Source organism: Cherax quadricarinatus, chromosome 30, assembly GCF_038502225.1.
Source record: "Cherax quadricarinatus isolate ZL_2023a chromosome 30, ASM3850222v1, whole genome shotgun sequence".
Taxonomy (NCBI): Eukaryota; Metazoa; Arthropoda; class Malacostraca; order Decapoda; family Parastacidae; genus Cherax; species Cherax quadricarinatus.
The window spans coordinates 25,581,118-25,605,441 of NC_091321.1; the positions used below are offsets into that span (position 1 = coordinate 25,581,118).

The following is a 24,324-nucleotide window of genomic DNA, read 5'->3' on the forward strand; positions in this document are numbered from 1 at the left end:
CTATACTCTGTCTGTGGTCTTCTGTGCCCTTCCCCTATCTTCATGACTTTGCATTTGGCAGGATTAAATTCGAGAAGCCATTTGCTGGACCAGGTGTCCAGTCTGTCCAGGTCTCTTTGAAGTCCTGCCTGGTCCTCATCAGATTTAATTCTCCTCATTAACTTCACATCATCTGCAAACAGGGACACTTCTGAGTCTAACCCTTCCGTCATGTCGTTCACATATACCAAAAATAACACTGGTCCTAGGACCGACCCCTGTGGGACCCCGCTCGTCACAGGTGCCCACTGTGATACATCATTACGTACCATGACTCGTTGTTGCCTCCCTGTCAGGTATTCTCTGATCCATTGCAGTGCCCTTCCTGTTATATGCGCCTGATGCTCTAGCTTCTGCACTAATCTCTTGTGAGGAACTGTGTCAAAGGCCTTCTTGCAGTCCAAGAAGATGCAATCAACCCACCCCTCTCTCTCGTGTCTTACTTCTGTTATTTTATCATAAAACGCCAGAAGGTTTGTGACACAGGATTTGCCTTCCGTGAATCCGTGCTGGTTGGCATTTATACTCCTGTTCCGTTCCAGGTGCTCCACCACTCTCCTCCTGATAATCTTCTCCATAATTTTCCATACTATACACGTCAATGACACAGGTCTATAGTTTAGTGCCTCTTTTCTGTCTCCTTTTTTAAAAATGGGAACTACATTTGCCGTCTTCCATACCTCAGGTAGTTGCCCAGTTTCCAGGGATGTGTTGAAGATTGTGGTAAGTGGCACGCACAACATATCTGCTCCCTCTCTAAGGACCCATGGGGAGATGTTGTCCGGTCCCATTGCCTTTGAGGTATCGATGTCCCTTAGCAGTTTCTTCACCTCCTCCTCATCTGTATGTATGTCGTCCAACACTTGTTGGTGTATTCCTTGCTGGTGTCCCCATCTGGTCTGTCCCCCCAGAGTCCTTCCTGTCTCTACTGTAAATACTTCCTTAAATCTCGTGTTGAGCTCCTCACATACCTCTTGATTGTTTCTTGTGAGTTCTCCACCTTCTTTCCTCAGCCTTATCACCTGGTCCTTGACTGTTGTCTTCCTCCTAATGTGGCTATACAGCAGTTTCGGGTCAGATTTGACTTTCGATGCTACGTCGTTTTCATACTGTCGCTGGGCCTCCCTCCTTATCTGTGCATACTCGTTTCTGGCTCTTCTACTAATCTCCTTGTTTTCCTGGGTCCTATGCCTCCTGTACCTTTTCCATTCTCTGTTGCACTTAGTTTTTGCCTCCCTACACCTTCGGGTAAACCAAGGACTCATTTTGGTCTTCCTATTATTTCTGTTTCCCTTGGGAACAAAACTTTCCTCTGCCTCCTTGCACTTTGTTGCCACATATTCCATCATCTCGTTTACTGATTTTCCTACCATTTCTCTGTCCCACTGAACCTCCTGCAGGAAGTTTCTCATACCTGTGTAGTCCCCCCTTTTATAGTCTGGCCTGTCCCCTTCAGTTCCTGTGTGTGTGTGTGTGTGTGTGTGTGTGTGTGTGTGTGTGTGTGTGTGTGTGTGTGTGTGTGTGTGTGTGTGTGTGTGTGTGTGTGTGTGTGTGTGTGTGTGTGTGTGTGTGTGTGTACTCTCCTATTTGTACTCACCTATTTGTGGTTGCAGGTGTCGAGTCCTAGCTCCGGGCTGGTGTGTGTGTGTGTGTGTGTATATATATATATATATATATATATATATATATATATATATATATATATATATATATATATATATATATATATATATATATATATTATTATTATTATTATTATTATTATTATTATTATTATTATCACACTGGCCGATTCCCACCAAGGCAGGGTGGCCCGAAAAAGAAAAACTTTCACCATCATTCACTCCATCACTGTTGCCAGAAGGGTGCTTTACACTACAGTTTTTAAACTGCAACATTAACACCCCTCCTTCAGAGTGCAGGCACTGTACTTCCCATCTCCAGGACTCAAGTCCGGCCTGCCGGTTTCCCTGAACCCCTTCATAAATGTTACTTTGCTCACACTCCAACAGCACGTCAAGTATTAAAAACCATTTGTCTCCATTCACTCCTATCAAACACGCTCACACATGCCTGCTGGAAGTCCAAGCCCCTCGCACACAAAACCTCCTTTACCCCCTCCCTCCAACCTTTCCTAGGCCGATCCCTACCCCGCCTTCCTTCCACTACAGACTGATACACTCTTGAAGTTATTCAGTTTCGCTCCATTCTCTCCACATGTCCGAACCACCTCAACAACCCTTCCTCAGCCCTCTGGACAACAGTTTTGGTAATCCCGCACCTCCTCCTAACTTCCAAACTACGAATTCTCTGCATTATATTCACACCACACATTGCCCTCAGACATGACATCTCCACTGCCTCCAGCCTTCTCCTCGCTGCAACATTCATCACCCATGCTTCACACCCATATAAGAGCATTGGTAAAACTATACTCTCATACATTCCCCTCTTTGCCTCCAAGGACAAAGTTCTTTGTCTCCACAGACTCCTAAGTGCACCACTCACCCTTTTCCCCTCATCAATTCTATGATTCACCTCATCTTTCATAGACCCATCCGCTGACACGTCCACTCCCAAATATCTGAATACATTCACCTCCTCCATACTCTCTCCCTCCAATCTGATATCCAATCTTTCATCACCTAATATTTTTATCCTCATAACCTTACTCTTTCCTGTATTCACTTTCAATTTTCTTCTTTTGCACACCCTACCAAATTCATCCACCAATCTCTGCAACTTCTCTTCAGAATCTCCCAAGAGCACAGTGTCATCAGCAAAGAGCAACTGTGACAACTCCCACTTTATGTGTGATTCTTTATCTTTTAACTCCACGCCTCTTGCCAAGACCCTCGCATTTACTTCTCTTACAACCCCATCTATAAATATATTAAACAACCACGGTGACATCACACATCCTTGTCTAAGGCCTACTTTACTGGGAAATAATTTCCCTCTTTCCTACATACTCTAACTTGAGCCTCACTATCCTCGTAAAAACTCTTCACTGCTTTCAGTAACCTACCTCCTACACCATACACCTGCAACATCTGCCACATTGCCCCCCTATCCACCCTGTCATACGCCTTTTCCAAATCCATAAATGCCACAAAGACCTCTTTAGCCTTATCTAAATACTGTTCACTTATATGTTTCACTGTAAACACCTGGTCCACACACCCCCTACCTTTCCTAAAGCCTCCTTGTTCATCTGCTATCCTATTTTCCGTCTTACTCTTAATTCTTTCAATAATAACTCTACCATACACTTTACCAGGTATACTCAACAGACTTATCCCCCTATAATTTTTGCACTCTCTTTTATCCCCTTTGCCTTTATACAAAGGAACTATGCATGCTCTCTGCCAATCCCTAGGTACCTTACCCTCTTCCATACATTTATTAAATAATTGCACCAACCACTCCAAAACTATATCCCCACCTGCTTTTAACATTTCTATCTTTATCCCATCAATCCCGGCTGCCTTACCCCCTTTCATTTTACCTACTGCCTCACGAACTTCCCCCACACTCACAACTGGCTCTTCGTCACTCCTACAAGATGTTATTCCTCCTTGTCCTATACACGAAATCACAGCTTCCCTATCTTCATCAACATTTAACATTATTATTATTATTATTATTACTATTGTTATTATTAGCTGTAGCAGAAATGTTTAATTCTTTGCAGTGTTCAAGAGTAAACACATGATGTCACCGTCTAATACCTGTCCGAATAGCCATTCCAATATGCAGTCATGAATGGGTTTACATTATTTATACTGTAGTTTATTAGCAAATAATGAACAAACAAAACACTCACCACACTGAGTGGTGGGAGGGCTAGCTGCCAGTTGCGGGGGTCGGAGGGAGGGTAGTAGGGACTCGCAGGTGGCGGGAAACTTAAATATGATTTGGTGGCTGGGAATTTGGTGGCTGGGAATTTGGCGGTTGGGAATTCGCGAATGTGTGAAGCCCATGAAAGTTGAAAACGTGAATGTTGAGGGAGACCTGTATATTACTGAAGTTAAAAAAGAAACTTTCATTTTTCTTTTTGGGCCACCCTGCCTCGGTGGGATATGGCCAGTTTGTTGAAAGAAGAAGAATATACAATATAAAGATCACTAATTACCATATCAATGTCAAGAGCATGGAGGTACTGGTTGATGAGATTGGCTGTCTTCACTGTAGGCCACATTATATCTGGGTCATCTGGCAGGTCATCACAGCGATAAACAATAATGTTTTCTCTAGACACACCAAGTATATTGCAACTTGTCCATAATTCCTTGCACCGGATTCTTCCTTGCCCATAGTAGTTGCCTGATAAAATTAAAAGCCTTTCATAACCTTGTCAAATATTAATTTAAAACTACAATAAATAAGGTAGGAATGGAGTCTTGGAAAGGAATTAGCAATACACAAGCAATGTAATAAATAAAAAAAATTAAATTTAAAAAACTATATTGGATACGTAACAGAAAAATATATGCACCTACAGTGATATAGGCAATTAAAAAGATTGCCAAGCAAGAAGGGCATGTAAATTAATGTTTATCCTAAATCGTGAGCAAGACTGGTTATTGTAACAAGTAAAAATTTATTTGCAGAAACAGTATAAGCTTTAACAACCGATGAATTAACTGAAAATGCTTGCTTTCAATACACTTAAATACTCTCATGATCTTGATGCAATGTCAGGCTAAACTATCAGATTCACGTCCACATTGTGCCTTTACACAATTCATATTCACAGATGTGTGAAGTTTTGGTATACCTGTAACCAGATAAACATTGAGAAATACATGTTTATTCTTTTACAAAGCACAAAATAATGTAAAAGCGAAAATTGATCCTATAATTTGATCTAACTAATGATGCACTAATATAACCTTGTCTTGTACGAAGACAGGGTCATATCTGCACTGCAAATGTAATTCTACTTTTGTTCCTACCACCACTACCACTCCTGTACCTCTAGACTCTTTATTAACCCTTTCCCAGGTAATAAATTATATACCCTTAAGACATTTATCCCATTTAACATATAATGCAACTGGTAAATCTTGCAAATGCAAGCATTACTGCACATTTTTATAACTAACATTTGACCAGGCTGAGTGATGCCCACTTTCTTAGCTTCATTAAACATAAGTGGTTGCTAGATAGTATATCAATACATTTGCAAAATTACATAAAGTCTTCTACAGGACTCGACAACAAAGACCAGAGTACATACATGGTCAAAGTTGTAAAATTTTGTTTAAAGGATAATCTGTGCCCTACAAAAACTGCTTTATTTATGATTATTTTCAACAGAAGAAACTTCTTGTCTACGAGCTGAAAAACAGGCAAGTGAAGTTGTCATGTTTTGCAAAGAACTAACCAGTAGAAAGACAGAGAAGGTACACCAGTGCTCCTTCCTGTTGTGTGAAGTGCAGAATGGTGGGACCAAAGAACATGACCTCGTCATCAGGATGAGCTGTCACTACTAGCACTCGCCTTCTGCTTGACTTTGCACATAGACAACTTTTTTCTGTGAAATATATCAGTTCATTAAGCATAATTATGTTTCACGAGCATTTTCAGAAAATGCAAGCAATCCCCAATTAAAATTAAAAACTCCTTTTCTTTTCACAAATTAAATATTTAATTGTAATGTAGAGTGGTACCCAATTATTTGAACCATATGGAGCAGAGCCTTCACTGGATGGGTGGAGTGGAGCATTGAGGCATCCACTAAGAGTTTCGAGAGAATCTCTACACTCTGAGCCCGGCCATGGGCCAGGCTCGTCTGGTGCTTGCCTGGTTAACCAGGCTGTTGCTGTTGGAGACCTGCTGCCCCACATATCCATCATAGCCTGGTTGATCTGGCACCTGGTGAAGATACTTGTCCAGTTTCCTCTTGAAGGCTTCTACACTTGTTCCAGCCGTGTTTCTGATATTTTCTGGTAAGATGTTGAATAGTCTGGAACCCCGGATGTCGATACAGTGTTCCCTTATTGTCCCCACTGCACCCCTGCTCCTCACTGGGTTTATTTTACACTTCCTCCCATATCTCTCACTCCAGTATGTAGTTATGGAAGTGTGCAGATTTGGGACCAGGCCCTCTAGTACTTTCCAGGTATATATTATCATGTATCTCTCTCTCCTCTGCTCCAGTGAGTACATGTTCAAGACTTGAAGGCATTCCCAGTAGTTTAGGTGCTTTACTGGCTCAATGTGAGCCATAAACAATTTCTATAATTGTTCCAGCTCCGATATTTCTCCTGTTTTGAACAGGGCCGTCAGCACTGAGCAATATTCTAAGTGAGGGAGCACTAGTGATTTGAAGAGTGTCACCATTAGCATTATTTCCTTTGTTTTGAAATTACTCAATACATACTCACCCCATCATCTTCCTGGCTGTCATGATCTTAGTCATGTTATGGTCTTCAACCCTTTCAGGGTCCATCCCATAGATCTACGGCTTCGAAGCCAGGGTCCAAACCGTAGATCTACGCCATGAGCTCAGCTCACTCAGATAAACTGTGAGCAGTAAATTTGGGCCTAGATATGAAAGAATACATCTATGCAGTAAGTGTGCACCACATGAAACAAATCCTGCAGCATGCAGTGCATAATGAGAGAAAAAACTGTGACCATAATTTTGGATTAAAACAGCAAGTTTGCAGTGTTTTTGTATATTTTTTATAGTTGTGTCTGCGATTTCTTGGTCTCATTTGATAGAATGGAAGATATATTACAGAAATGGTTTTAGTACTAATTGGTTTTAGTACTGAAAATGGCTTGAAACCGAGCTCGAAGTAGCGGAAATGTTCAGTTTCTGCCGATGTTCAAGAGTAAACAAATGATGTCACATGTCCAATATGCGTCAGCTGGTGGGTCTAATATACATTCAGGAATGTGGTGATATTATTTATACACTTATTACAATATTGCATAATAGTAAATCTTCCATTTTTTGGAGTAAATAAAAATTCTTTATGTGAATAAAAAATCAAAATGGAAATCATTTGTAAAGCCTGAAAACATAACTAATGAACAGAGGTAATTTTAGCTTAGTGCCAGGAATGCCTGCATTGTTTATTCTGGACCCTATTTTGAAATTGGAATATTTTGAACTTTGTGTTAAAATGGCTAAATTACCAATTTCTGATCACTTTATTGGGTAGTTGAAACAGTTGACTGAGCGATTTCTTGTGCTCAGTCGATAAAATATAAGTAATACTAATGAAATAGCAAAGAATTTCGTTGACTGGAATAAAGTAATTGGCCTAAAATGGGAGACAAGGTCGGCAAAAATCGCCGATGCATAAATATTGCGGATGCATCAAAATTCACGAAAGTAAAAGGTAGATGGGATACAAGGAGAATAGAAGCATCAGGGAAGAGAGAGGTGAAGGTTTATAAACTAAAAGAGGAGGCAGTTAGGGTAAGATATAAACAGCTTTTGGAGGATAGATGGGCTAATAAGAGCATAGGCAATGGGGTCCTTCGAAGAGGTATAGGGTAGGTTTAAAAATGTAGTGTTAGAGTGTTCAGCAGAAGTTTGTGGTTACAGGAAAGTGGGTGCAGGAGGGAAGAGGAGTGATTGGTGGAATGATGATGTGAAGAGAGTAGTAAGGGAGAAAAAGTTAGCATATGAGAAGTTTTTACAAAGTAGAAGTGATGCAAGGAGGGAAGAGTATATGGAGAAAAAGAGAGAGGTTAAGAGAGTGGTGAAGCAATGTAAAAAGAGAGCAAATGAGAGAGTGGGTGAGATGTTATCAACAAATTTTGTTGAAAATAAGAAAAAGTTTTGGAATGAGATTAACAAGTTAAGGAAGCCTAGAGAACAAATGGATTTGTCAGTTAAAAATAGGAGAGGAGAGTTATTAAATGGAGAGTTAGAGGTATTGGGAAGATGGAGGGAATATTTTGAGGAATTGTTAAATGTTGATGAAGATAGAGAAGCTGTGATTTCGTGTATAGGGCGAGGAGGAATAACATCTTGTAGGAGTGAGGAAGAGCCAGTTGTGAGTGTGGGGGAAGTTCGTGAGGCAGTAGGTAAAATGAAAGGGGGTAAGGCAGCCGGGATTGATGGGATAAAGATAGAAATGTTAAAAGCAGGTGGGGATATAGTTTTGGAGTGGTTGGTGCAATTATTTAATAAATGTATGGAAGAGGGTAAGGTACCTAGGGATTGGCAGAGAACATACATAGTTCCTTTGTATAAAGGCAAAGGGGACAAAAGAGAGTGCAAAAATTATAGGGGGATAAGTCTGTTGAGTATACCTGGTAAAGTGTATGGTAGAGTTATTATTGAAAGAATTAAGAGTAAGACGGAAAATAGGATAGCAGATGAACAAGGAGGCTTTAGGAAAGGTAGGGGGTGAGTGGACCAGGTGTTTACAGTGAAACATAAAAGTGAACAGTATTTACATAAGGCTAAAGAGGTCTTTGTGGCATTTATGGATTTGGAAAAGGCATATGACAGGGTGGATAGGGGGGCAATGTGGCAGATGTTGCAGGTGTATGGTGTAGGAGGTAGGTTACTGAAAGCAGTGAAGAGTTTTTACGAGGATAGTGAGGCTCAAGTTAGAGTATGTAGGAAAGAGGGAAATTATTTCCCAGCAAAAGTAGGCCTTAGACAAGGATGTGTGATGTCACCGTGGTTGTTTAACCCTTTGATTGTCGCGGCCGTATATATACGTTTGTGAGGTACCGTGTTTGACGTATATATACTCATAAATTCTAGCGGCTTCAAATCAGGCAGGAGAAAGCTAGTAGGCCCACATGTGAGAGAATGGGTCTGTGTGGTCAGTGTGCACCACATAAAAAAAATCCTGGAGCACGCAGTGCATAATGAGAAAAAAAAAACTCCGACCGTTTTTTTTAATTAAAATGCCGACTTTGTGGTCTATTTTCGTATAGTATTTGTGGTTGTATTCTCGTTTTCATGGTCTCATTTGATAGAATGGAAACTATATTATAGAAATGGAGGTGATTTTGATTAATTTTACTATAAAAAGAACCTGGAAATGGAGCACAAAGTACAGGAAATGTTTGATTTTTGCCGATGTTCAAAAGTAAACAAATGATGTCATTGTCCAATAAATGTCCAAATAGCCATTCTAATACGCAGTCATGAATGGGTTGATGTAATTTTTACAATTATTACAGTATTGCAGTAGTCTGCATAACAGTAAATCTTCTATTTTTTGTTTGAATAAAATTTCAAAATAAAAAGCAAGAGTAATATCACAGGGACCTGGAGACATGACTGATGAACAAAGAAAATCTTATTTTAGAGCCAGGAATGTCTGCATTGTTCATTCTGGACCTTATTTTGAAATTGTCGTATTTTTTAATTTTCGTGAAATTGGCCAAATTGCAAATTTCTGACCATGTTATTGGGTAGTTGAAATCGGTAAATGGGCAGTTTCTTGTGCTCAATCGATAGAAAAAATAGAGTTCTGAAGAAATAGTTATGAGTTTGGTTGACTGGAATAACGGAATTAGCCGAAAATAGGGCTCAAAGTGGGCGAAATTGCCGATTTTTAACCCTTTGACTGTTTTCGACGTATAAATACGTCTTACGAGCCAATGTTTCTGACGTATATATACTCAATAATTCTAGCGGCTTCAAATCAAGTGGGAGAAAGCTGGTAGGCCCACATGTGAGAGAATGGGTCTGTGTGGTCAGTGTGCACCACATAAAAAAAATCCTGCAGCACACATTGCGTAATGAGAAAAAAAAAACTCCGATCGTTTTTTTGGAATAAAACGCCGACTTTGAGGTGTATTTTCGTATAGTATTTATCGTTGTATTCGCGTTTTCATAGTCTTAGGTGATAAAATGGAAAACATATTACAGAAATAGAGATGATTTTCATTACTTTTACGATGAAAACGACCTTGAAACTGAGCTCAAAGTAGCGGAAATGTTCGATTTTTACCAATGTTCAAGAGTACATAAATCACACCACACGTCCAATACACGTCAACTGGGGAGTCTAATATTCTTTCACTAGTGCACTGATATTATTTATACCATTTTTACAATAATGCAGTCCTCTGCATAACAGTAAATTTTGTATTTTTTTGTATGAATAAAAAATCAAAATAGAAAGCAATAATAATATAAGAGGGGCCTAGAGATGTGACTAATGAACAGAGCATATGTTATTTTAGTGCCACGAATGTCTACCTTGTTTATTCTGGACCCTATTTTGAAATTGGCATCTTTTTTATTTTGCGTGAAATTGGCCAAATTGCCAATTTCTGACCACCATATTGGGTAGTCCAAATTAGTAAATGGGAGGTTTCTTGTACTCAGCTGATAGATAAAATGGAGTTCTAAAGAAATAGCTATGAGTTTGGTCAACTGGAACAATGGAATTGGCTGAAAATTGGGCTCAAAGTCGGCGAAATCGCCGATACGCATATGTCGTCGAGACCGCTAACTTCGCGGGAGCATAATTCCACGAGTTTTCGACCAAATTTCGAACTTTTGGTGTCATTACCATCGGGAAAAGATTCTCTATCATTTCATAAGAAAAAATAATTTTTTTTTTTCAAAAATTGAGCGACATAGAATGACAGTTTCAGAGAGGGGCCTGAAACAGTCAAAGGGTTAAATATCGCCGAAGTCGCTAACTTCGCGAGAGCGTAATTCCGTCAGTTTTCCATCAAATTTCGTTTTTTTGGTGTCTTTACAATCGGGAAAAGATTCTCTATCATTTCATAAGAAAAAATAATTTTTTTTTTTTCGAATATTTTGCGACACCAGGAGCAACTTCAGGATTGGGCCCTTCGACAGTCAAAGGGTTAATATATTTATAGATGGGGTTGTAAGAGAAGTAAATGCAAGGGTCTTGGCAAGAGGCGTGGAGTTAAAAGATAAAGAATCACACATAAAGTGGGAGTTGTCACAGTTGCTCTTTGCTGATGACACTGTGCTCTTGGGAGATTCTGAAGAGAAGTTGCAGAGGTTGGTGGATGAATTTGGTAGGATATGCAAAAGAAGAAAATTAAAAGTGAATACAGGAAAGAGTAAGGTTATGAGGATAACAAAAAGATTGGGTGATGAAAGATTGGATATCAGATTGGAGGGAGAGAGTATGGAGGAGGTGAATGTATTCAGATATTTGGGAGTGGACGTGTCAGCGGATGGGTCTATAAAGGATGAGGTGAATCATAGAACTGATGAGGGGAAAAGGGTGAGCGGTGGACTTAGGAGTCTGTGGAGACAAAGAACTTTGTCGTTGGAGGCAAAGAGGGGAATGTATGAAAGAATAGTTTTACTAACGCTCTTATATGGGTGTGAAGCATGGGTGATGAATGTTACAGCGAGAAGGCTGGAGGCAGTGGAGATGTCATGTCTGAGGGCAATGTGTGGTGTGAATATAATGCAGAGAATTCGTAGTTTGGAAGTTAGGAGGAGGTGCGGGATTACCAAAACTTTTGTCCAGAGGGCTGAGGAAGGGTTGTTGAGGTGGTTCGGACATGTAGAGAGAATGGAGCGAAACAGAATGACTTCAAGAGTGTATCAGTCTGTAGTGGAAGGAAGGCAGGGTAGGGGTCGGCCTAGGAAAGGTTGGAGGGAGGGGGTAAAGGAGGTTTTGTGTGCGAGGGGCTTGGACTTCCAGCAGGCATGCGTGAGCGTGTTTGATAGGAGTGAATGGAGACAAATGGTTTTTAATACTTGACGTTCTGTTGGAGTGTGAGCAAAGTAACATTTATGAAGGGATTCAGGGAAACCGGCAGGCCGGACTTGAGTCCTGGAGATGGGAAGTACAGTGCCTGCACTCTGAAGGAGGGGTGTTAATGTTGCAGTTTAAAAACTCTAGTGTAAAGCACCCTTCTGGCAAGACAGTGATGGAGTGAATGATGGTGAAAGTTTTTCTTTTTCGGGCCACCCTGCCTTGGTGGGAATCGGCCAGTGTGATAATATAATAGATAATATGGTTGTAATAAAGTTGGTAGAATTACCGACAATATGTAAAGTAAAAGGACACAAGTGCAACTAATGTGACATTTTATTGTGGCAAGGTTTCGCTCTCTAGGAGCTTTATCAAGCCATTACAAACAATACATGGACACAGAGGGTATATAAAGCCTTTATATACCCTCTGTGTCCATGTATTGTTTGTAATGGCTTGATAAAGCTCCTGGAGAGCGAAACATTGCCACAATAAAATGTCACATTAGTTGCACTTGTGTCCTTTTGCTTTATGTAATAGATAATAATATAATACAGTGGACCCCCGCATACCGTACGCATCGCATACCGTACAATCCGCATACAGCTCGCTTTTTTCGCAAAAATTTTGCCTCGCATACCGCCCAAAAACCCGCTCACTGCTCTTCGTCCGAGACGCGTCCAATGTGCGGCCTGAGCCACGCTCACATGTTCCGCCGGTGGCATTGTTTACCAGCCAGCCTCCGCGGTAACATCCAAGCATACAATCGGAACATTTCGTATTATTACAGTGTTTTTGGTGATTTTTTCTGGAAAATAAGTGACCATGGACCCCAAGAAAGCTTCTAGTGCCAACCCTACAGCAATAAGGGTGAGAATTACTAAAGAGATGAAGAAAAAGATCATTGATAAGTATGAAAGTGGAGTGCGTGTCTCCGAGCTGGCCAGGTTGTATAATAAACCCCAATCAACCATCGCTACTATTGGTGGTACAGCTGCTGCTGCTGCTGTCACACCGTCAGCTGCTGCTGCACTGTCAGCTGCTGCTGCTGTTGTACCACCGTCAGCTGCTGCTGCTGCTGTAGTACTGTCTGCTGCTGCTGTAGCATCATCTGCTGCTGCTGTAGCATCGTCTGCTGCTGCTGTAGCATCGTCTGCTGCTGCTGTAGCATTGTCTGCTGCTGCTGTAGCATTGTCTGCTGCTGCTGTAGCATCGTCTGCTGCTGCTGTAGCATCGTCTGCTGCTGCTGTAGCATCGTCTGTTGCTGCTGTAGCATCGTCTGCTGCTGCTGTAGCATCGTCTGTTGCTGCTGTAGCATCGTCTGTTGCTGCTGTACCACCGTCAGCTGCTGCTGCTGCTGTAGCACCGTTGTTGGTGTGGCTTATTGAGAATACCAAGAAACAATTAACCCCAGAGGATTTTCCACCCAGGATAACCCAAAAAAGTCAGTGTCATCGAAGACTGTCTAACTTATTTCCATTGGGGTCCTTAATCTTGTCTCCCAGGATGCAACCCACACCAATCGACTAACACCCAGGTGAACAGGGAAAAATGCCTGGAACTAGTGCTCATATTGGTGAATTTAAAGCCAGCAAAGGTTGGTTTGAGAGATTTAAGAATCGTAGTGGCATACACAGTGTGATAAGGCCTGTTCTGGAAGAAAATGCCAAACAGGACCTACAGTACTCAGGAGGAAAAGGCACTCCCAGGACACAGTGTCTCATCAGTCATTGCTGCATCTTCAATAAAGGTAAGTGTCATTTATTCTTCATTTAGTAGAGTAGTACATGCACAATATATATTGTGCATGTACTACTCTACTATTGTGCATGTATCCTTCTCTTTGTGTGTAGGAAAATGTATATTTCATGTGGTAAAATTTTTTTTTTCATACTTTTGGGTGTCTTGCACGGATTAATTTGATTTCCATTATTTCTTATGGGGAAAATTCATTCGCATACCTAACATTTCGCATAACAATCAGCCCTCTTGCACGGATTAAAGTCGCTATGCGGGGGTCCACTGTATTTTGTATTTTTTGTTTTATTACCTTCAGAAAAAGATTCTCTACCATTTCAAAAGAAAAAATAACAAAAAATATTTTTGAAAGTTCTTGGATCCTGGCTGTCACTCTGAGATTTGGCCTCTGGACCCTGAAAGGGTTAAAAGAAAGGTGAGCTGACATAATTATTCCCAAGTCTTTTATGTGTTCCTTTCGTTCTATTTGGTAACCCTCTTGAGTTTTGTATATAATGTTCCTTTTGAGTTCTTCATTCTTTCCATACCTAAGCAGATGGAACTTAACACCACTGAACATCATGTTCTCCACTGCCCACTGGAAAACCCTACCTATGTCTTCCTGTACTTTTTCAGTGTCCTCTACTGTAGTGACTTTCATGCTTATTTTAGTCTCATCTGCAAATGATGATACAAAAGTGTGCCAGGTGTTTTTATCTATGTCTGCTATGAGGATGAGGAACAGCAGAGGTGCCAGGACAGTGCCTTGAGGCACTGAGCTTTTGAGCTTGCTGATGCTGGATCTTTCCCTGTTCACTATGTTTTGTGTTCTGTGTTAGGAACCCGAAAATCTATCTGCTTACCTTCCTCATAATGCCCATGGACCTCATTTTGTGTGCTATCACTCCATGATCACATTTCTCAAACGTCTTTGCAAAATCTGTGTAAATCACATCTGCGTTTTGGTCAACTTCCAATGCCTCCGTAATTCTGTCATAATGGTTCAGCACCTGTGACAGACATGATCATCCTGCTCTAAAACCATGCTGGTTTGGGTTATGCTGGTTGTGATGGTCCATGTAATTTGTAATCTGCTGTCTCATCACTCTTTCAAAGATTTTTATGATGTGAGAAGTTAGGGATACTGGTCTGTAATTTTTAGCTAGTGCTCTACTACCTCCCTTATGCAAAGATCTATGCTCTTTCTCCAAAGAATGCTGAGTGCTCGTGCTAATGGTACTTTACACTTCTTTATAAATAGAGCATTCCATGAATCTGGTCCAGGTGCTGAGTGAGTGGGCATGTTGTCCATTTCTTTTTTGAAATCTATGGGATTTGTACTGTCAGTTAGTTGGTCTGCACGGCCTTCTTCTAGATTGAAAACTATTTCTGCATTTTCTACCTTGCTGTCATTTAGTGGGTTGCTGAACACCAACTCATACTGTTCTTTTATGATTTCACTCACTTCCTGTTCATTGTCAGTATATGAGTCTCCTCTCAGCAGTGGTCCAATTCGACAGGTAGTTCTTAGCTTGGATTTTGCATAGGAATAGAAATATTTTGGGTTTCTTGCAATATCCTGTATGTCCCTGCTTCCCAGGATATGTCTGATACCTCTTGATTTATTTTTTCCCAGTCAGTTCTGTAGACAGCCTGTACTGTCTGCACTGACAGCCTAGGCTGTCTGCCAGCTTAGTTCATATTTTGCGGCACTCAGGTGCTGCCCTCTCTAGGCCTGCCCAGGTCAGTGTGACGCTGGTCCCACTCGCTCTCACTCACTCAGCGGCCCAGTCAGACAACAAGTCTACTCCCTCTCTCCCTTGTGGGCATGGCCCTCCCAGGCCATGGGCACAAACACACAAGCCTGTGTACTCACCACAACTTTGCAAATAAAGTAAGAAGCCTCCAAAGCCTTTATCATTGAACCCCGCTCTGCAAGAGCCACCAAATAAACTGGTTATAAATGGTGTAAGCGGTGGTTGCAGCAGTTGTGTTTGCCTGGAGAGAGGAAGGAAATAGAATGAAGTTGTGTTCACTTCATCACCCTACACTAGAAACATCCGTCTCTCAACGAGTTATCCTGATGTTGTGTCTGCATGTTTCAGCATCCAGACACAGGTACAAGTAGGATCTAGCCAAAATTTGCCGAATTTCTTCGAGAATTGTAAGTGACCCCACGCTACAGCGTCCCATGCTGTTTCGCAAGTCACGTGTTCAGCATCACTTTTATGTTCTGCTATTGTTGTTCAGCTCAGCACAGCTATTTCAGCAAGCCAGAGGTGAGTTTTGTGGTGATTTCTGCGTCCAGTGTGCGTGTCTCCGTGTTTGTGGAAGAGGAGGAGGAATTGGCCGGGGTCCTGCCTCACTCACACCTCACCCGCCTACCACCACATTCCATCACCATGTACCCACTCCCTCTGCTGTGTTTTCTGCTGTTTCCTGTATGAATTCATTGCCAGAGCTGTTTATCCGAGTGCCCGAGGCCACTTGAAGCTACGTGGATCAGCATGCCACATAGATCACGATGCCACGTGGATCCCAACGCCATGTGGGGTGTGGACGAAGCCACATGGATCTACGAGCCACGTGAGTTACCGAGCCAGACGTCCCAGGCCACATGCTGTGGTTTGCTGCTGCCCAACTTCATGACGTCGTGATGTCTGCCTGACGTCACCTCGAGATGTCTGCTGATGTCGCCTCGAGACGTCTGCTGTCACAGTGGTGCTGACGTCACCTTGCGCCGTCACGCCTGACATCACTTGATGTCACATCGAGTGTTTCAGTAATTATGTCAGTACTGTTGAGAAGATTGAGAGAAGATATATGTCGTGTGTAAATTAATTCTTCTCAGTGTTCTCACATGTTAGTGTATGGCTTAGTGTCAATTTTGTGCACAGAAAAGCATCATTTGTTAGTTAAGCCATGTTGTACAGCATGTACTGCAGGTGTGAGTAAAGTTTTCTGTTTGTCCAGTGTGGTCTTGAGCCCAGACCACTGAGTAGCACCACTGTGTTATTGTCACCCGGTGTGACCAGCGCGTTTGACAGCTGATATTAGTCAGCCCTGAGCGTATGAGCCCCTTGTACAGAAAGCTCTTATGCTCGTCGCTCATAGATGTTCTGCAGAATCGTACCTGCTACGATTCCCATCGAGATTTGTTTCACTTCACCTCCAGACCTTCGGAGTGCAGTTATATGTAGAGAAACAAGTCTGGGGACGTTTAGACTAACCTCTGCTATAACTCCAACTGCCGAGAGAATAACACTCGTCAAGTCGCAGTTAGCCCTGTCGGCAGACATTGTGTCAGCCTCGTGTCATAGCTTCAGTGAGCTCCTGCACAAAGATGATGTCACTTTGACTGCTAGCTCACTCACTGCAGTTTGGTGTATGATGTTACGACTCCCAGATGTTTCACCCAGTCGTCTCTGCCACGACTCGCTCCACGACTTACTCCACGCTCGCCGGCAGTGACAGCCCAGCGACAGTACCAGTCGAGAAGTGTCCTCCTGAGTCGCTTGCCAGAAGTCCTGCCCAGTTGCCGAGTTTTGATGACGCCTCACTCAAGGGCACCAGCATGCCGTGCCCCAGGTTGAGTGAAACCTGCAGTGACTCCTACAATGACTGCTTCACCGTTCCAGAGGAGACCGTACGCTGTTACGTCACAGCTCAGCTGCAGCGATGTCTCCTGTGTTGCAGTATCTGTACAGACGCAGGAAGGCGTGCAGTGATGCCCATCGACGCTCACTGCCTATGGCCACGATGTTTAGCACACCCTACCTGTTTTTTTCTTCCCTCCCTGTAGGAAGTTTTTTTTTTCCATATCCATATGTATATATACATTTTTATTCTGGGTTTTGTACCCTGTTCCTGTGAGAGAGAGACCGAGATTTTTTTACCACCAGTATTGTTGCATCGGGACAATGTGAGGTAGGTGGCCGAGCAAATGTAGACAGCCTGTACTATCTGCACAGACAGCCTAGGCTGTCTGCCAGCTTAGTTCATATTTCGCAGCACTCAGGTGCTGCCCTCTCTAGGCCTGCCCAGGTCAGTGGGATGCTGGTCCCACTCGCTCTCACTCACTCAGCGGCCCAGACTCAGACAACAAGTCTACCCCCTCTCTCCCTTGTAGGCATGGCCCTCCCGGGCCATGGGCACAAACACACAAGCCTGTGTACCCACCACGACTTTGCAAATAAAGTAAGAAGCCTCTGAAGACGTTTATCATTGAACCCCGCTTGCAGCATCACCAACCAAGTCTTGTTTCACATTGGTGGCAGCGGAATAGCTAGTACACAGTTCTATGGTTAAGATTAAACTTACTGAACATCCCGTCTCTAACATTAGTGGTGCAGTTCCCTAGCCCTGAGTTAATACTCATTTGAACTTCTATGATGTTGTGATCAGAGTATATCGTCTTTGCAACTATTATGTCTCTGATTAGTTCCTCATTGTTTGTGAATATCAAATCCAGGGTATTTTCACTCCTGGTGGAATCAGTTATCTGTTGGGTCAATGAGTACTTTTCACAAACCCTCATTAGTTCATTGGTATGTGCCTGCTGAGCCAGGGTGCTTCCTGGAGATATTTCTGGTATAATGTTGTGTTGCACCATCTTCTAAGTGCCTAATAATATGTTCAAATGTACTGCTCAAATATGACCTATATCAAAATAGCGTAAGAATTAGTATTAGTCTGCCCGAAGTGCCTAGGCACGATAGTGGCCATCTTTGTAATTAAAATCTTATAACGTGTAAACCACACATTGTAAGGTTTACAAGGAAATAAATACAGTAGGGCCCCACTTTATGGCGTTTCACTTTACGGCGTTCTGCTAATACAGTCATTTCAACTTATGACCAAAACTCGCTATATGGCTCCCCCCACCTGATTTTCTAATACGGTCACCTCACCCAACCCGCTTTGTTTACATTCTCCATGAGATCCTTAAGCACTAAGTCTCTCCATTATGCCTGGAAACTCCAAAATTTCAAGTGTTTTTAAAAGTTATTTCAGAATTTATATATACTCTGATAATTATACTTATGTATACCTGTACCTAAATAAACTTACATACTGTGCTGGTGTACAGGTACACATTAAAATCGGTGTCTTATGTCTCGAGATGTCATATTAGTAATGATAATAATAATCACCGAGTCTCATTTAAATGTCGTATATTACGTTAATATACACATTTTCATTAATCCACCTATAATATCTTTTCAAAATTATATAATAAACACGATGCATAACATATAAATATGATAAAACACCCCAGAGTAGAATGAATAAACAAATATGAGATGTGGTAGCCAGACGACTTGCACAAGTGATGCCATATTAGAAATGATAATAATAGTAATCACCGAGTCTCATTAAATGTCGTATATTACATTAATATACACATTTTCACTAATCCATCCATGATATTTTTTTCAAAATTATATAATAAACACGATACATAACATATAAAGATGATAAATACACCCCACAATAGAATAAATAAACATAAATATGAGATGTGGTAGTCAGATAGCTTGTACAAGTGATGGCAAGAATAACATTTTCTCTAATCTAACATAAGAGAAAATGTATTACTGTATGTAAGTTTATTCAGGTATACACAAATACAGTTACATAGATTATCATACATAATAGCATATGTGCAGAGAACCTAGGATAACCCATAAAGTCAGAGTGACTTATTTCCATTGCCTTCACTCAGAGCATCATTTCTTCTAAAAATGGTGTTACATGAGAATGGGAGTGTTCTTCTTTATTTATTCTACCATATCAATGTAGAGACAACTTGTACACAAACCAGACGTGTACACTTTGTTTACAAAACTTACGTTCACCTGGTTTGTTTACATAACTCTGAGCCTTGTTATAGGTAGTAGGTTGGTAGACAGCAACCACCCAGGGAAGTACTACCGTCCTGCCAGATGACTGTGAAACAGAAACCTGTAACTGTTTTGCATGATGGTAGGATTGCTGGTGTCTTTTTCTGTCTCATAAACACGCTAGATAACAGGGATATCTTGCTACTCCAACTTACACTTTGGTCACACTTCACAGACATGCACATGCATATATATATATATACATACATCTAGGTTTTTCTCCTTTTTCTACATAGCTCTTGTTCTTCTTTATTTCTTCTATTGTCCATGGGGAAGTGGAAAAGAATCTTTCCTCCGTAAGCCATGCATGTAGTATGAGGCGACTAAAATGCCGGGAGCAATGGGCTAGTAACCCCTTCTCCTGTAGACATTTACTAAAAAAGAGAAGAAGAAAAACTTTATAAAACTGGGATGCTTGAATGTGCATGGATGTAGTGCAGATGACAAGAAACAGATGATTGCTGATGTTATGAATGAAAAGAAGTTGGATGTCCTGGCCCTAAGCGAAACAAAGCTGAAGGGGGTAGGGGAGTTTCAGTGGGGGGAAATAAATGGGATTAAATCTGGAGTATCTGAGAGAGTTAGAGCAAAGGAAGGGGTAGCAGTAATGTTGAATGATCAGTTATGGAAGGAGAAAAGAGAATATGAATGTGTAAATGCAAGAATTATGTGGATTAAAGTAAAGGTTGGATGCGAGAAGTGGGTCATAATAAGTGTGTATGCACCTGGAGAAGAGAGGAATGCAGAGGAGAGAGAGAGATTTTGGGAGATGTTAAGTGAATGTATAGGAGCCTTTGAACCAAGTGAGAGAGTAATTGTGGTAGGGGACCTGAATGCTAAAGTAGGAGAAACTTTTAGAGAGGGTGTGGTAGGTAAGTTTGGGGTGCCAGGTGTAAATGATAATGGAAGCCCTTTGATTGAACTTTGTATAGAAAGGGGTTTAGTTATAGGTAATACATATTTTAAGAAAAAGAGGATAAATAAGTATACAAGATATGATGTAGGGTGAAATGACAGTAGTTTGTTGGATTATGTATTGGTAGATAAAAGACTGTTGAGTACACTTCAGGATGTACATGTTTATAGAGGGGCCACAGATATATCAGATCACTTTCTAGTTGTAGCTACACTGAGAGTAAAAGGTAGATGGGATACAAGGAGAACAGAAGCATCAGGGAAGAGAGAGGTGAAGGTTTATAAACTATAAGAGGAGGCAGTTAGGGAAAGATTTTTTTATTTTATTATCACACTGGCCGATTCCCACCAAGGCAGGGTGGCCCGAAAAAGAAAAACTTTCACCATCATTCACTCCATCACTGTCTTGCCAGAAGGGTGCTTTACACTACAGTTTTTAAACTGTAACATTAACACCCCTCCTTCAGAGTGCAGACACTGTACTTCCCATCTCCAGGACTCAAGTCCGGCCTGCCGGTTTCCCTGAACCCCTTCATAAATGTTACTTTGCTCACACTCCAACAGCACGTCAAGTATTAAAAACCATTTGTCTCCATTCACTCCTATCAAACACGCTCACGCATGCCTGCTGGAAGTCCAAGCCCCTCGCACACAAAACCTCCTTTACCCCCTCCCTCCAACCTTTCCTAGGCCGACCCCTACCCCGCCTTCCTTCCACTACAGACTGATACACTCTTGAAGTTATTCTGTTTCGCTCCATTCTCTCCACATGTCCGAACCACCTCAACAACCCTTCCTCAGCCCTCTGGACAACAGTTTTGGTAATCCCGCACCTCCTCCTAACTTCCAGCTATTGGAGGATAGATGGGCTAATGAGAGCATACGCAATGGGGTCAAAGAGGTATGGGGTAGGTTTAAAAATGTAGTGTTAGAGTGTTCAGCAGAAGTTTGTGGTTACAGGAAAGTGGGTGCAGGAGGGAAGAGGAGCGATTGGTGGAATGATGATGTAAAGAGAGTAGTAAGGGAGAAAAAGTTAGCATATGAGAAGTTTTTACAAAGTAGAAGTGATGCAAGGAGGGAAGAGTATATGGAGAAAAAGAGAGAGGTTAAGAGAGTGGTGAAGCAATGTAAAAAGAGAGCAAATGAGAGAGTGGGTGAGATGTTATCAACAAATTTTGTTGAAAATAAGAAAAAGTTTTGGAGTGAGATTAACAAGTTAAGGAAGCCTAGAGAACAATGGATTTGTCAGTTAAAAATAGGAGAGGAGAGTTATTAAATGGAGAGTTAGAGGTATTGGGAAGATGGAGGGAATATTTTGAGGAATTGTTAAATGTTGATGAAGATAGGGAAGCTGTGATTTCGTGTATAGGGCAAGGAGGAATAACATCTTGTAGGAGTGAGGAAGAGCCAGTCGTGAGTGTGGGGGAAGTTCGTAAGGCAGTAGGTAAAATGAAAGGGGGTAAGGCAGCCGGGATTGATGGGACAAAGATAGAAATGTTAAAAGCAGGTGGGGATAGTTTTGGAGTGGTTGGTGCAATTATTTAATAAATGTATGGAAGAGGGTAAGGTACCTAGGAATTGGCAGAGAGCATGCATAGTTCCTTTGCATAAAGGCAAAGGGGACAAAAGAGAGTGCAAAAATTATAGGGGGATAAGTCTGTTGAGTATACCTGGTAAAGTGCATGGTAGAGTTATTATTCAAAGAATTAAGAGTAAGACGGAGAATAGGATAGCAGATGAACAAGGAGGCTTTAGGAAAGGTAGGGGGTGTGTGGACCAGGTGTTTACAGTGAAACATATAAGTGAACAGTATTTAGATAAGGTTAAAGAGGTCTTTGTGGCATTTATGGATTTGGAAAAGGCGTATGACAGGGTGGATAGGTGGGCAATGTGGCAGATGTTGCAGGTGTATGGTGTAGGAGGTAGGTTACTGAGCGCAGTGAAGAGTTTTTACGAGGATAGTGAGGCTCAAGTTACAGTATGAAGGAAAGAGGGAAATTATTTCCCAGTAAAAGTAGGCCTTAGACAAGGATGTGTGATGTCACCATGGTTGTTTAATATATTTATAGATGGGGTTGTAAGAGAAGTAAATGCGAGGGTCTTGACAAGAGGCGTGGAGTTAAAAGATAAGAATCACACATAAAGTGGGAGTTGTCACAGTTGCTCTTTGCTGATGACACTGTGCTCTTGGGAGATTCTGAAGAGAAGTTGCAGAGATTGGTGGATGAATTTGGAAGGGTGTGCAAAAGAAGAAAATTAAAAGTGAATACAGGAAAGAGTAAGGTTATGAGGATAACAAAAATATTAGGTGATGAAAGATTGGATATCAGATTGGAGGGAGAGAGTATGGAGGAGGTGAATGTATTCAGATATTTGGGAGTGGACGTGTCAGCGGATGGGTCTATGAAGGATGAGGTGAATCATAGAATTGATGAGGGGAAAAGGGTGAGTGTTGCACTTAGGAGTCTATGGAGACAAAGAACTTTGTCCTTGGAGGCAAAGAGGGGAATGTATGAGAGTATAGTTTTACCAACACTCTTATATGGGTGTGAAGCATGGGTGATGAATGTTGCAGCGAGGAGAAGGCTGGAGGCAGTAGAGATGTCATGTCTGAGGGCAATGTGTGGTGTGAATATAATGCAGAGAATTCGTAGTTTGGAAGTTAGGAGGAGGTGCGGGATTACCAAAACTGTTGTCCAGAGGGCTGAGGAAGGGTTGTTGAGGTGATTCGGACATGTAGAGAGAATGGAGTGAAACAGAATGACTTCAAGAGTGTATCAGTCTGTAGTGGAAGGAAGGCGGGGTAGGGGTCGGCCTAGGAAAGGTTGGAGGGAGGGGGTAAAGGAGGTTTTGTGTGCGAGGGGCTTGGACTTCCAGCAGGCGTGCGTGAGTGTGTTTGATAGGAGTGAATGGAGACGAATGGTTTTTAATACTTGACGTGCTGTTGGAGTGTGAGCAAAGTAACATTTATGAAGGGGTTCAGGGAAACCGGCAGGCCGGACTTGAGTCCTGGAGATGGGAAGTACAGTGCCTGCACTCTGAAGGAGGGGTGTTAATGTTGCAGTTTAAAAACTGTAGTGTAAAGCACCCTTCTGGCAAGACAGTGATGGAGTGAATGATGGTGAAAGTTTTTCTTTTTCGGGCCACCCTGCCTTGGTGGGAATCGGCCAGTGTGATAATAATAATAAATAAACTTGTTATCTAGTATTTGTATGCATTTATAAGGGAAAAAAAGGGTGTTCTACTTTACGGCAATTTCCGCTTTATGGCAGCAGCCTGGAACCTAACCTGCCGTATAAGTGAGGCCCTACTGTATTTGCATTTGTATGCTACACAATAACCCCACAAACATTATCATCATTATATTGTTGACAAAACCTGTTTACACAAACCAACAATAAAACAAAGTTGTTTATTACTACTGTTCTATAATATATATACACATATATAGTCACTGGACACACTCCTAGAACTGCTACAGCTAGCGGAAGCTTTTTGTTGTGTGTGGATGGCCTTTGTCATACCTTAGTAACAGAACTCAATATGTGTATGCAAATGATGCAAACTCCTCCACCCAACCAATCACAGTAGGAGTCCCACAAGGAAGCGTCCTAGGACCACTCCTCTTTCTCATCTACATCAATGATCTACCAAATGCATCACAGCTACTCAAACCCATATTATTTGCAGATGACACTACATATGTATTTTCCCACCCAAACGCAGTCATACTAGCAAACACAGTCAATGCTGAATTACAGAAAATATCTGCCTGGATGATGACTAACAAACTTACACTGAACACTGATAAAACCTATTTCATTCAGTTTGGAAGCAAAGCTGCAAATGATCCAATTAACATTACACTAAATGGATCATCAGTCACAAGACTCACAGAGGGAAAATTCCTAGGTATCCACCTTGACAGTATCCTTAAGTTCTGGACACACATACAACAAATCACCAAGAAAATCTCCAAGACTGTAGGCATACTATCAAAGATAAGGTACTACGTTCCACAATCAGCTCGCCTGGAACTG

General features: G+C 41.6%; 1 protein-coding gene across 2 annotated transcripts in view; it reads right to left on the minus strand.

Moving 5' to 3' along the window:
• PIG-L (phosphatidylinositol glycan anchor biosynthesis class L) overlaps positions 1–24,324 on the minus strand; it is a 130,664-nt gene that overhangs the window by 59,751 nt on the left and 46,589 nt on the right. For both annotated transcript variants that reach the window (XM_070090030.1, XM_053782044.2), the window contains exons 3-4: positions 5,429–5,578; positions 4,175–4,365 (exon numbers count right to left, since the gene is read on the minus strand). In XM_070090030.1, coding sequence (XP_069946131.1) covers positions 4,175–4,365; positions 5,429–5,578 — 341 coding nt within the window. The remainder of the gene's footprint in view (positions 1–4,174; positions 4,366–5,428; positions 5,579–24,324) is intronic.